Source organism: Amblyomma mixtum, chromosome 10, assembly GCF_055824585.1.
Source record: "Amblyomma mixtum isolate Tamu chromosome 10, ASM5582458v1, whole genome shotgun sequence".
NCBI lineage: Eukaryota > Metazoa > Arthropoda > Arachnida > Ixodida > Ixodidae > Amblyomma > Amblyomma mixtum.
In genome coordinates, this window is record NC_143021.1 from 33,274,264 (window position 1) to 33,289,442 (window position 15,179).

At 45.1% G+C, this 15,179-nt stretch overlaps 1 protein-coding gene across 2 annotated transcripts; it reads right to left on the minus strand.

Moving 5' to 3' along the window:
* Positions 1 to 1,027: 1,027 nt before the first annotated feature.
* LOC149325563 (uncharacterized) lies at positions 1,028 to 12,166 on the minus strand. Of its 2 annotated transcripts, none has more exons than XM_089563696.1 (7): positions 12,042 to 12,166; positions 8,320 to 10,650; positions 8,195 to 8,236; positions 5,985 to 6,071; positions 4,035 to 4,282; positions 1,810 to 1,924; positions 1,028 to 1,212 (listed from the first exon to the last, which is right to left on the minus strand). In XM_089563696.1, the coding sequence occupies exons 2-7, from the start codon at positions 8,426 to 8,428 to the stop codon at positions 1,043 to 1,045; spliced, it is 771 nt and encodes a 256-aa protein (XP_089419822.1). In that variant the 5' UTR covers positions 8,429 to 10,650; positions 12,042 to 12,166; the 3' UTR covers positions 1,028 to 1,042. The 2 variants fall into 2 exon arrangements, with proteins under 2 accessions (XP_089419822.1, XP_089419821.1); XM_089563695.1 differs by having other exon boundaries at positions 1,765 to 1,924.
* Between the last annotated feature and the right edge of the window lie 3,013 nt (positions 12,167 to 15,179).

The window sequence follows — 15,179 nt, forward strand, 5'->3', positions numbered from 1 at the left end:
TCTTTCTTTCTTTCCTTCTTTCTTTCTATCATTTTTCACGCCCTCATCCTCCCTTCCATAACTGCACGGTTGAGGTTTCCCCCATGAGATGAGGCACTTATCGCATCATTCATTTACTATGAACCCAGCCTCCCAGTCCTCCCGGGTGGGGTTGGGTTTTGGGGCGAGGTTCGGGGTTGACTGACATGCCCATACCATGTGGAAGACGTCCGAAGACTTTTCCGCACAGTACGGACCCTTTCCTGTACATGCAGGATCAACCCAAGCAGCACACCAACAATGGACCGACGCTGGCATAATGCTGGTCAAAACCGGCTCGAAAGTCGTACCGACGTCGGCATTGGGGCAAAAAGTTACTTTTTCCAACCTTGGCCTGATGTTCGGACCAACACAGAACCGACATTCATGCCACTATCAGACCACTGTTCAGCCGCTCTACCAACACTGAACCGACATTCATGCCACTCTCAGACCACTGTTCAGCCGCTCTACCAACACTGAACCGACATTCACGCCGCTATTGTACCCACTTTCAGCCACTCTACCAACACTGAACCGACATTCATGCCACTATCAGACCACTGTTCAGCCGCTCTACCAACACTGAACCGACATTCATGCCGCTATTGTACCCACTTTCAGCCGCTCTACCAACACCGGCTTGACATACCACAATTAGGCCACTGTTCAGCCTTTCTGCTAACGCTTGCCCGAAGTTTATGCCATTGCATTTCCAGTTCAGCGAATATTCACATTCCAGTTAATGTTCGCATTGGGAAAGCCATGGGTTTTGGCATTGCAAAGCTGCAATCGTCTCTTCTATACACATGCACAACAAAATGAGGCAACGAAAGAATCCAACTGAGAAACAATTTATTAAATAATTAGGCACCGTGGCTGGGGACGCGCGGTTGCGCGAATCCTGCGAGGCAGCGAGGGCCGCGCAGGAGGCGGGACCTTGGGAAGGAGCCAGGGCCGCGCGGGAGGAGGATTTCTGGGAGGTGGGGGCCGCTTGGGGAAGGGAGGGCACTGTGCTGGGGGCTTAAGCACAGGGGCTCGCAGTGGTTGCCAGGCCGGCAGCGGTACTTGGCAGAAACGCTTCGGCAAAACGCCTTTTGCGTACGCCGCCACGGTCCACCGAACCTGGCAACCACTTCCTAATAAACCCCTGCGCTTCCACCACATCCGCCCCCGTCTTCTCACAGATGGCATCTGCATAAGATAAGCGTTCATTTTAGGCCAGCAGAAAAAGTTTGCTCTTTAACAGAAATCAAGGTTATTTCAGCAACAGAGAAAACAGAAAAGGCCACAAGTACATGTTAACTCAAAGTGCGTGCCAAAATGAAAGGACTACAGTATCCAAATACAACTTGAGGAGAAAATCCACCTGAAAGCTCTTCTAAACAACTGTATAAAGCTGCTGCGACATCACGGTCGACCACTTTGCACTACTAACATATGGGAGCACAAATGGCTGGCAGATACAAGGCACGACTACGATCCATGAGAAGAGATGGATGTGACTGATGGGAGGGCTTTCTTTGAAAGGCATCTGCTGACTCATATATCTTCAGATGCACATGGAAGAAAACTGCAGATGACTACCCCCATAAAAACAGTAACAAAATATTCACCTGTAATGAAAAAGAAAACTGGTAAAGTATCAACTGAAAAGAAGAAAAGAAAACAAAGCGCAGCAGGACCTGGTGCATGTTCTTCCACTCATCTTTTAAAATTCAGTTAAAAGCTACTGCAACAACATACCTGTTGCCACCTTGCATAACTTCAGGGCAATAAATGACCACTTGCCCTTGCGGCCATGGAGGCTGTACATCCTCTGTACAGCCACCCCCATGATGGCGGTCATTATGTTGGAGCCCACCTCCCTCAGGCCCTTGCCCCCCAGGCGGACCAGCTGCTTTCGCTGAAAAGAAACACCACAGGTGCACAAGCTATTAGGCACAAACATCAATTATAATTTCATTTAGTTTAGCAGAATCGAATAGCTAAGACAATTGTGTGACTACCTGTCAACAGCCCATGCGAGTACCTACAATCATAATGCATAATTTCTGTATGATACAATAGCGTGACTAGTTGCTACCAGGAGAAAGCACCACCACCAATATGGACATTCTTTTTTTTCCCAGTTTACTAAGAGCAGGGAAACTTTAGCGATTAAGCAAAGGTGGCCAACTCCTACCCATTATGCTTTGCATCTTGGACATTATTATATTATAACTATAATGCTTTTTGCAGATATCTATGTGCTGGATGTGTTTTCTCTGCACAGCCGTTACGCTAAAATTGATTTGGTTTGTAGAACTTAAAGTTCCAAAGTGACTCAGGCTATGATGAGGGACACCATAGTGGAGGGCTCCGGAAGTTTCGACCACGTGGGGTCTTTAACATGCGCCACTGACATCACACTGCACACGGGCGCCTTGCTTTTCGCCTCCATGGAAAACTGGCCATCACGGCTGGGTTTGAACCTGAGTCTTTGGGTTCAGCAGTCGAGTGCCCTAACCACTGAGCCACCATGGCGGGGCTCACTACCCTGAAATTGAGCAGTCTAATTAATGCTATACAAAGGGCGCTTATTTAAATCCCCAAGCACCTGAGTAAAGCTGCGTGCATAGCAACCACATTTAATTAAACGATGTTGCTTGTTTTTGGCAGCAGATTAAGTAATGAAATGTGCATAATGTGAGCAAAAGACAGGGAAGAGGTGGGTTAAAGCTGCCCCATTATTTGGGAAACCTAGCCGAAATTAAAGACGCGCTGAGAGAGGACCAACTTCCAGCTGTGTTCACAGCAGTTCATGCAACAGTATATTAACCGAAAGCACAGCTTCCTGTAAAACAGACCTTACAACATCCTTAATGTTAGCTACAAAGTCCACTGCTGAACTAAATTAAAACAGCACAACAATAAATGACAAATGTAAGGAAAATGAGGGGCTCGTTATGAGACACATACGAAGAAAGGCAGCCACAGGCAACAAAAGCATAGGGGATTTTTTTTTGCTGTTGATCGATGTAAAACAATAATGTAATCACAAAAATATTTGACTGAGAAAAAAATTTGTTGGAACCAAGTCTGTTATGCAACGACCGGCCACCGGCAGAGCTCTGGAAAACTACATCGAATGACATTGAGTGACACCATCTGAGAGCAACTGCCCCAAAAAAGCCTGTGACTGCACCGCCAAATACCAAGCTACTACAAGATGTGACAGGTGCAATGCTTCGCACAGAACCAGCATCAGTAGCTTGGTTTGCTGTTTAGCGCTCCTTCTCGCCTAAACGCTCTGATGCGACAGCAGTCTCGCAGGTGGCATTTTCTTTGCATTGCGTGGCTGAAACATGATGTGACAACTGGCACTTGCCGTAAGCAATATTGCGAGCGCCACATGTTCAGCACTGCTACTGAGCCCAACAAATTGATAGGAGCCAAAGAGCAGATAAAGAGAGTCCCCTAAAAGCTGTCTCGACACGAGATGCAGTTTTTGCAAGCTCTGCTACCGGCTGGGCATTGCGTGCCACTTTTGCTTCCAACAGTAAATCTCACCACACAAGGAATCGACAGGGCGTTCCAGTGAACACTCTCAAAAATTCCTAAAGAAGCGCAAGTTCGATATGGGAAAACAATTTTTTTTTTGGAGGAACGATCTCTCAGCAGTGGTGGACATAATTTACTGCATAACTGTACGTGTGTACCTGCAAATATTTCTTCTATTTTGAACTCCCTATTCTTAGGAATTCCTGAAAATGTTCACTGAAACAGCCAGTGTGTATATCAGCAAGCAACTTTCATGAACAAGACATTTACATTAACAAAACACACTGTGACAGCACACTCCAGCACAACAGTAGGAATTATATCTATGAAGAGCATGTTATTCACAGAGCACGGCATGCAAATACTCTTGGAGCTCAAGATTTCTTCACAAACCTCGGAATTACATTATGCATGCAATTCGTTAGTAGGCATTCATTTTTTCCAGACACGAATTATCAGAAACATTAAATCACCAGTCCAGCAGCCACGCTGTCGTCCTGGACGGCAGCTTCCACAGTGTCCAACTCCTCGGGGGAGAATGCGGGCAGTGCAAGGGTGGGAGGCGGTGGCGAGGGGGACACTGGCCGAGTCCTCTGCTCCAGCTGCCGGTCCGACCGCAGCAGCACGTGATCCTCCAGCCTTTGTAACCGCTGCATTAAGTCGCGCTGCTGCTGTCGGACCTCCAGCACCAGGCACATCAGCTTCAGCAGGGTAGCTGAAACTGAAGCAATCAACAATTTCAGTGAGAGCAGGGTTAACCTGGGCGCAATAATATCATTTGCGCACTGAGGTACAATAAAGAATAGTATGAGGCTAACAGTAGGCAGCAACACACTCTGTACTATGCTCCTAAACTTCCACCAGTTTTTATCCTCCAGGACACTTCTAATTCATGTTCTATTCCTTGCTAGCCTAACTTAAATGCCATAAATGTCACCATGCACTGACAAACACCTAGGTGAAATGGAGCTGCTCTATGTGTGATAGCTAGCACAGAACCTGCAGCCTTGTTGTGTAAAGGACTTCTCAGTTTATGAGCTTCGCCAATTTTTACATTGCTTCATGGGCATTTCCACTGCTATTGCACCATGGCAGAGATGGCAGCAGTTAGTCGCAAATGGATTCTTCCAGTGTCATGAGAAGCATGTGCTAATAGAAGCGACAAAGCAGAGCAGGCCTGTGCCCTTAATATAGCATTGCACCATTTGGAAAGTATTGCTCACGGCAAAACCCACATTGGCCAAAATGCTGGAGGTAGACATCTGTTCTAACTGCAAGTGTCGGCAGGGATCAATGCATTAAAACTGCAACAAATATAGCCCTTATGGAATTATAGCCCTTAGCTGACAGGCGAAATGCAACAAAGAGGTGGACCAAATGTTTCTTGCTAGGCACAGGAGGTGCCAAACCGTTGAGACATAAAACAAGGTCACATTTATCTCTTACCACGCATCCATTTTGCTGCAGGCAAGACAAGACTAGGAGCCAGCTGATGTGCTCCACAAGGCAGTTAGGCTGTTCAGTTCTTTCCTAAGCAAGAGGTCCTCCTTCAGAGCATGCCACTATTATTGGCTGCTTATCTCCTTCAGCACCCTTTATGGGAGCTTTGTGATAGCACAATTAATTTTTTTCAGCACATTTCGCTGCATCCAAGGCACTGCATTGACTTCCAACCAGTAAACTTTTAAAATACTTTGAAAGACAATGAAAAATTACAATACGGGCCTTGCTGACCAACCGCGACCAAGCGACCAAATTATGCTGGTAAGGAAACAAATGCACAGAACATGGGACTACTGTGTAGAGTGCAATTCGTAGGAGTGGCTTCCTGGTGGTGATGTAGGCCGAGAGAGGCAACAGAAATGCCAGGATCCAAAAGAACCCAACAAAAGCTCAACATAAAGCTCTTGGGAAGGGCACACAACAACCACTCCACTATGAATCACAAGAGGAGAAAGCAATGGAAGTACTAGGTTGTAAATTCCAGTACCACTTCAGTTCAATACAATCGTTTTTGAGAAATACATGTGATGATTTTCAGAGTGACCCCTTTCAAAGCACATAGTTTGAAACTAGAAATGTGCTCCTAGCACCGTTTCAAGAGCCACTGAGGAGAACTCCGTGCAAATATCTTCCTGAATAAGTATATTCTCTAGGTCTTTCTGGGCCTGTTGACTGCTGCTCGGCAGCAGCAGGTACAATGAGAAATTTAAAATTTGCTCTGTTTTTCTTTAAGCCAAAGCAGATCTAGCTTCTATATTTTGTTGTGTCACTTGATACTAGACAAAATAGGAGTGTAATTAAAAGAATGGAACACAGTGAAAAGACGGGACAAGCAGCATTTGTTCTGTCCTCTCACTGTGTCCCCATGTTTGGCTTGCATTTCTCTTTTTGCACAAAAGTAAACAAAGTGAAAATCTCACCATCAACAGTCCCAGCTGTCGACCCCTCCAGCTTGCTGGGTGGCGCACTGTTTTCGTTCACGCTCTCCCCAGCGTGATTCAGTGGGGCTGGAGATGAACATGCGTCATTGATGGCAATCCAGGAAGTACAGAACACACTACTGTGTACAACCACAATGTCACATTTCTATCCTAATTGAATGCAGAAATGCTACTTCAGGATATTTTTGGAGAAGGGACAGAACAGTTGCATGGCCAGGCTGTTTTGCATACAGGTGATCTTTTTAAAACACAATAGGCACAAAATTACGAAGTTCAGAAACAAATTCCTGGTTATATAGAGATGCCCCCCAGGCAATAGTAACACTTCCTTTGGCCGAAAAGATATTTTAATTTGGTTTCAATCACAGGCTGTACAAAGACTTCATAATTCAAAACCCATCAAAACCGACACCTCCATGACAAGTAGTTGACGTGACAAACAATGTCACATCATGCAGATACCTATGACACATAAAAGAACGTTGTGATCCGACTGCGGCGGCGCGTTTCGATGGAGGCGAAACGCAAGAGGTGCCCGTGTGCTGTGCGATGTCAGTGCACGTTAAAGATCCCCAGTCGGCTGAAATTATCCCAGGGCGCTACGGCACCTCCTTCTTCCTTTCTTCTCACACTCCCTCCTTTATCCCTTCTCTTATGAATGTCCACCGAAATGCGAGAGAATTACTGCACCACTTTCTTTCCTGAAAAATCAGTTTTCAATTTTTTAAATATGTGTCTACAGTACTTCAATAACTACATTTCTCATGCACCAGCATGGTGCATTGGTACCGTATTTTCCGGTGTATAAGACGCGGCTTTTTTTCAAAAATCTTGCTGGTGCGTCCTATACAAGGGTGCGTCTTATATGCGAATTTTTCGTTTTTTTTAGAGAGTTCAGAAATTACTCAGGTTCATGTTCAAGCCTTTTTTACCGAAAAAATATCACTAGCAATGAAGCGGTTGTAACACGGTTAATACTTCAATACGGGGACCACCTTGCGCAACTTTTTTTAGGTGAACTTTATCATGAAACGACGGGGATGACGACTTCCGGGATCACAAACACACCACCGTTTCGGAGGCCCCAAGCAAAAGTAATGTGAAATGCCAAAAGATGACGACAATCACGCTTCTCGCCATTGTCAAGACAAGCCAGGACAAGCCGGCGTTCTTTTTTCAGCCACCCTTTGCCACTTTGTTTGCTCCATGTACGTAGTGCGAAGAGAATATTTCAGTCGCGTTGCCACCAGAAATGGGCGAACTTTTTGATAGCGCATCCGAAGGTGAAGACTTCCAAGGTTTTAAGTAGAAATAAAATGTTCTTATGGACATGTGGGAGAGTTTTTTCGTTTTTCTTTCTTTTTTTCCAAAACGTGGGCAGGAATGGCGTGAGTGTTGCCTTTTTCGACCACTTAGCGTTGCTTAAGAATTTCTCACAAGTACGGTGAATTTCGTGATGGTCGCGCAAGCGTGTTTAATTGATCCTCACTAGCCCAAGTGGGAAAACTGGGGTGCGTCTTATATAAGGGTGCGTCTTATATAGCAACTTTTTCAATTACAGCCTGCATATATGGCGGGTGCGTCTTATACACTGGAAAATACGGTACATTTAAGGACACAAAAGAAACTGTCATGGCGAAACCAAAAACAGAGAGCGGAATATATGTCATGTGAATAGAAACCTGTTCGCAGTACTGTTAACGTGGGTAAGAGAGTTTGCCACGAAATGGTTACTGGCAGATTCACTGCTGATCTGAGAGCATGGCAAATGTAAAAAGCTGATGCCAAGTCTGAGCACGTTCCATTTCTCTGCAAGTGCAATTAGCTACGGTGGAGTTTTTTTCCCAGATTTTGCAAGCATACTGCCATAAATCCCCAATCAAAACTAACACAATGTCGACCTTACATTAAATAGAAATGAGAAATGGTGTTTTAGTTTTAAGGCGGTTAACATCCAAAGGCGACTCAGGCTATGAGGGACGCCGTAGTGAAGGGCTCCGGAAATTTCGACCACCTGGGGTTCTTCAACGTGCACTGACATCGCACAGCACACGGGCCTCTAGAATTTCGCCTCCATCAAAATTCGACCGCCTTGGCCGGGATCGAACCCGCGTCTTTCGGGTCAGCAGCCGAGCGCCGTAACCACTGAGCCACCTCGGCGGCTTAACAAATGAGAATTCATGTCTTACGTGGTGACGGCAGCTGTACAACATCGTTGTGGCCCTCATTTCCTAAAAAAGAATTGCACATGAACGTCTTGTTGAGTATGCAAAATAATTTCTCATCAATAAAGAAATATGAGAATTTCAATTACCAGAAACTGCCGAGCTTTCTAGGGCTGAAGTGAACTCGTAGCGCCGCACCTTTTTTTCGGCGCTCTTGTAGGATCCTGCAAACATTCTCAATATCTCGACAAAAACCATGTCATCTCCAAGCAACAGTACGGATTTCAAAAAAACAAAACAACTGAGGCCACCTTACTGGAAATCAAAGAAAAGCTAATTGAAAACATAGAAAATAAACTGCTAACAGTTGGCATATTCCTTGATATGAGGAAAGCGTTTGACTCGGTTAACCATAAGATATTGCTTGAAAAAATGCAGTGTTATGGAATACGCGGCGTTCCTTTAACCTTATTTGCTAGCTACCTTGACAACCGATCTCAAACAACTATCATTAACGGTATTTCATCTGGGATCGGTCAGATTGTGTCTGGTGTGCCACAGGGCTCCGTTCTAGGACCAACGTTGTTCTTATTATATATTAATGATATCGTCAACCTTCATCCAGAAGACAACATTATAATCTATGCAGACGATACTAACGTATTTTTTTCAGGGCAAGATAGTAATATTTTGCAAGCAGCCTCCAATAGTTGGTTATCCCAATTGTCTGTTTGGTTAAAATCAAATAGGTTAGAACTTAATGTCAGGAAAACAAAGTACATACTGTTTAGAGCCAAAAATAAGGAAGTTCCGAACAACTTCCAAATTCACTTCGAGCAAGCTCCTATAACTCGTGTCAGCTCTACAATGTTCCTTGGAGTCATTTTTGAAGAACATTTACTCTGGACAGATCGTGTAAACTACGTTTGCACTAAAATGGCTCGCTCTGTTGGTATCCTAAATAAATTTCGCACAATACTGCCTCGAAAATTCAAACTACAAATTTATTTCTCTCTAGTCTTTTCGCATGTACAATATTGTTTGTTGATCTGGGGAACGACTACCTCAACCAATTTTGTGAAAGTACTTACTTTACAAAAAAGAGCTGTGCGAGCGATTGATAACTTACATTACAGTGAGAGCACGGGTCCTTCCTTCCTCAACCATAGACTGCTAACCATCACGGCCGCTTACCACAAGAAGCTTGCTGTTTATATCAGAAACCTTATGAAAGGAAACTGGCAGACTTTCGAGAGCCCATATTTAATTGCCCAAACAGCATACAGTCTTAGGCACCCTCAATACCATGCACCAAAATCTCGTACAAACTATGGGTTCCAAAAACTAACTCACATAATTCCTCATAATTAAACACGTATCCATACTTAACAGAATTGTCACTACAAAATATGTCCGAGGGCTGCTTTGCTGACTTGATGCCCGTTCAGCTGCCTGTATAGCAACACTCAGGCCAACAGACTATCAGTTTGAAAGCCTGTGAAACACTCATGTGGCAGAGGCATTGTTTTATTTACAATTAAAAGTGTGATTCTGGTTTCTAGGATTTAACAGCTTTAAGCTATGAAGAATGACGTAGCGGAAGACTCCAGATTAATTTAGACCACATGGGGTTGTTTAACATGGACTGATATTACAGAGCACAAGCGCATTCTGCACTGCTCCATTTCACCACAGACAGGATGTAACCTGGGCCCTCGGCTCAGCAGCATGGACCACTCAACCACTGCGACAGGCTAACAATTCAAACTGAACTAAATGTAAACAGCTGGATGAGTTGGTTCTGAATTTGCATTATGAAACACTGTCTCAGTGCACAACAAACATGGATGAGGAAAGAGCACACAACGCAAAGCATCAATTGATGTCTGGCATTTGTATTGTGTGCTCTTTCCTTGTCTGTGCTTTTTGTGTGCCAAAAAATGTTTCATAATGCAAAAAAAAAATTACCATACTAAACCTTTCTGTACTAAATATTATTAAGCATACTGAGTGCAGCACTAATTCTGGGAACTACAGGTCTTCAAAAACAAGGCACTAATGAGTTTCATAAGTAGTTCATCAGCTTACAAGTGCAATAGCTAACAGTTCATTCTGCTCCTCTTTTTGACAGCTGGCTAAGCGGTGGCTATCAACATGACTTCTTAGTCGTAATTTAGCCATGCAGAGGTGCAGACTCACAGAATCTAGCAAAGAGGCCTTTACAATCGCTGATGAAGCTACCATCAATATGTCTGCAATAAGACTACTTATGGCAAGTGGTAACGACGACCACTGGGCAACGCATCCACTCCCCTCCGAGAGCTGGCTCGGCCTCAGCTTTTGCGAGCCGCGTCACCTCCGAGCTCCTGGCCACAGGCCAGTAGCACTCTTCTTTTGTCTCTGTGAGCCATCCGACAGGAACGACTGCAAGGCAGTCGTCCTCAAGAGGAAACTTCACCACAGCGAATGGTTTTGACATGCTGCACAGAGGAAACACGACAAAAGATTAATGGGGAAACAAGGATTTTTACCAGACACTGTCTGTGCCATACTCTACTGGCACTTGCCTGTTTGAGTGCCGAAAACTTCACACTACCATGACAACTGACAGGTACTCTTACAACCATCTCGTTCTACTTCGCAACGCACTTCTGAACTTTCATGAGTTGAGAGTTGCAAGTGTCACGAGCGCCTGCAATTTGGGACTAATTTAAACAATATTTCTGTGCCTGCTGTCATGTGAACCAAATAACAGCCAGCAATAGTGGCGTGCAACTTCACTGCATTGAACATCAAACTGAGTGCAGTCTACCAGGAGCATAGTGATGAAAAAAGAAACCAGTAAAACGCAAGATTGACCAAATGAGGAAGAGAGAAAACAAGCGCGTTCAATTAGCGAGCTCGAAACTAGCACTGGCTATATGTAGAGTCACACTGATCTAGACTTTGTAATACAAGGCTCTGAGTAGCGGGAAGGGACACACATAAATAAAAAGTGCTCTCAATTTTTTTTCTGTAACCGATCACTGGCAGGAGCAGCATTACTTCTGGCAGTACAGAAGAATTGTGTTCATTCATCCTGTTCTTGTCACATTTCTCTCATCGCACGGAGACTCGCAACGCAACAATGTCAACACTGCCATGGAAGCATTTGTCAATCAAGCACAAGGCATGCAGGCTGCGACTCTATGACGTCTGACATGCATGCCTGAACCAAGCGATTAGCCTCACAAAAGCAAAAATTGGCGATGAAAAACACTCAACTGCATCGCACGTGGCAACTGGTTGGTCATGGGGGGCGCCGCAGAGAACGGCTCCGGAAATTTCGACCACCTGGGGTTCTTTAGAGTGCACCGATATCGCGCACAGTACACGGGCCTCTAGAATTTCGCCTCCATCGAAATTCGACCGCCGCAGCCGGGATCGAACCCGCGTATTTCGAGTCAGCAGCCGAGCGCCGTAACCACGTGACGACTGTCATTGCGATCATGATCATAATATCTATACACGTACATAAATGTACGATGTGCCGTGAGAAACAAACCCTCTCAGAAGCAATGCGCCAACAAGATTTGCCGGGATAGTGCGTTCACCCTGATGAAGGAACACACAAACACACACGACATTTAGAAGCGCTTCCCTTCGTGTACGTGTGTGTTACTTCATATTACCCCAACCCTTACACGCAGTTACACCTTGCAATGCGCCGCTGAGTTAATCAAAAGACAACTGCTGACAGATGCCTACAGACAAGTTAGATAAAGGGGCGACACACGAGGCGTGCTCATTGTCCTCACTCTTGACAAGTTCACAAGTAAATATTACCTGACAACTAATATGAAAGGGAAAAAAGGACAGAATGTATACTTACGCAAGCAGTGCCTCCTGGTTCCCCTCGGTGACTCACGCGTGCCGCCACCAAACTTCAAAAAGCTTGAAGAAATAAAAATTCACAAGCGCGCGCTTTGCTGCCAAACGTCCAAACGAAATGACCACAAGCTATTTATTTATTTATTTATTTATTTATTTAGGACATACTGCAGGCCCAGTGAAGGGCCCTGGCAGGAGGGGCACAATAAACACAATACAAATTGGATTGGGATTGGCTTGGAACGCACGTGGGAGCGAGAGCGGATGCCTACGTTTATGCGTAAAGCGGTGGATAAATACACGTTTAGTTTCGGAAAATTTCTTTGAAGCTTAGTGTTGACAACACCGCCAAGAATAATTTTTATCAATTTTTTTACACTTCAATTTATTAATGAGCTAAACATCTTATTTTACGCGACAGCTAAGATGGAATGGCATGGCTACTTTTGACTACTTTCAGTTCAAGTTTTGGCTCCTTTTAAAATGTTCCCAACGGCAACCCTGCCCGCGAGTCATGCCGCGAGTGCTCGCGCTTGTTTTTCTTTTGTGGTGTGGAGGTGTTGGTCGTACTGCCTGTCTGCTGTCCCTTTGTGCGGCTGTTGCGGTCCTCGTCTTTCACCGCAAAGCTTCTGCATTTCGCCATGAATGCAAAGCAACGCAAGTACCGTATCGTTGAAAAAGAATACCGTGAGATCTTGCAAGATCTCGGTATTTCACAACGGCCGGTCGCATCTACGTCTTCAAGCTTGGATCAAGGCGGCAGGAAACGTTCGCACTCCGAAACAGTCGACGTACGCACCCCCCAACTCTTGCTACCGTCCGAAGCAACCACGCGACGCAGAAACGAAGTGCGCGCTGAAGACGCGTGATTGAAATCTATGACCGTAATCAATATGAAGACGATTAACCGATAGCGATTAATACGTCCCTATCGAAAAATCTCGTATATATGTGTCATATGTGTCTGGTTCATACGAGATTATGGAATATCTCGTATGATTATGGAATATCTCGTATGTGTCATATGTGTCTGGTTTACAATTTTTGGGAAAGGAAAGGGAAGGGCTGGGGTGGAATTATAAGGCAATTAACAATAAAATAGCTTCCATTGAAGTTAGTAAACTAAAGAAAGTAAAAAAAAAATTCGGACGCGAAAAAAAACTACGCGCCGTTCCGGATTCGAACCACCGACCTAGATATCTACAGCTCACTACACTACCCACTACACCACTGCTTTTTTTTTTCTTTATTGCCTGGCTTTGACACAAAAAACTGGACAACACAAACAATCAACAAAAGACAATAACTATGTACACACGACTTGTGGTCAGCCAGCATAAATCTGGCTTCGTCCAATTAAAATTCACGCAACGTACAGAGCGGCTCTAGTCTTGAGAGCCACTCCGGAGGCTCCGCAGCGGCTTTCTGAATGACCAGGAACATCTCCATACTTTCGCGAAAGTAAATTCTGGCAGGTCTTGCGTCACTGTCACAATGCCAGCCTGCCATTCTGGAGCGCCATATACAGTGGAGGCCTGTCAGCATTATTAAATCGAAAGGCATCCCATCCTCATTTTCAACACATAAGAACCGGATGCCATACGGGTCTAGTGGAAATTCTTTCTTTAATGTTCGCTGCAATACATCCCAAAAATAAACCCCTTCCCAACAGTGTAAAAATACATGGTCTATTGTTTCCGGCTTTCTGCAAATTAAACAGTGAGATCCCCAGGGTAAAAACAATTCCTTTCCCTCTAAAAATGTTTTAACCGGTAAGGTCCCGGTGTGCAACTTAAAAAAGAAGGTTTTTGTTCCAGACGGCACCTGCATTTTTTTAACTCTCTTTAAAACATCTTTGCCTGGGCCTCCACTGTACAAGGCCCTGTACAAGGGCTCGGGGAAAACTACATCGCACAAAGCACGGTACAGTTTCTTTCGTTTCACACTGGACAGAAAGTCATTGGAAAATCGCGCGGAAAGAAACCTTACACTGGCTACGACTTCCCGGTGAAAACCGGTGACCCTACTATACACCTCAGCAGTTCCGACTATGTACTCTGGAAGTAGATGCCGCAGCCTAACTTGGCATACGGTACGCAAAAAAGGGTCTCTTGTGTCCCTAAAAAAACAAAAAACGATTGACCAGCTGTCGCAAAAACAAATGGCCCAATCCCAACCCACCGTCTTGTACCCGTCGGAACAGGTTGGTCCGGCTGCAGCGCTCCCATTCACACGACCAGATAAAGACGGCGAAAATTCGGTGTAGCTTTTGAATACTTAACCGTGAACAGTGCAACACCTGCATTACGTACCAGAGCCTGCTGATAAAGAACAGGTTGCAAACAGTGGCTCTGGCGAAAATCGACAAGGTCGTTCCTTTCCACTTATCAGCTCTCTCCCGTGTCTCTTTGACCTGTCCTGTCCAATAATGTTCACTGTCACGGTAAGCATCGAGCGGAACGCACAAGTACTTATCTGGTGTTGTCGTCCACGGCACACTAGCAAACCTTTCAGGCGTAGATGCCCACCTTCCATGCCAAAGCCCGAGGCACTTCGACCAGTTAACCCCGCTGCCTGTAGCTTGGCTGAAATCGCGTACACATTGAACAGCCTCGCTTATGCCTCCCTCGTCAACGGCAAACACAGCAATGTCATCAGCGTACGCCAAGAGCTTCACTTCGGCTGCCTGTAATCTGAATCCGGTAATACTCCTGTTTTTCAGTATCTTTAAACAAAGGGTCTCCACATAAATACAAAATAAAAGGGGGCTGAGGGGACAGCCCTGGCGCACCGAACGCTGCACGCTAATGGGGGCCCCCAGACTCTTGTTAACGATCAATCTCGTCGTGCAGTTCCGGTACGCCAGGGCCACACCCTCGCGAATAACAGAACCAACGTTAACATGGCCCAATACTGCAAACAAAAGTTCATGGGCAACGCAGTCAAAAGCCTTTTCTAAATCTATCTGGAGTATAGCTACCTGATCATTAGTGTCATCACAGCATTCTAATACACTGCGCGCAACGTGGATATTTGTAAAAATGGACCGCCCTTTAATCCCGCAGGTCTGATGCGGACCAACTAATAAATGGATCACGGTCTGCAACCTTCGTGCCAAAACCTTCATGTAAATTTTGTA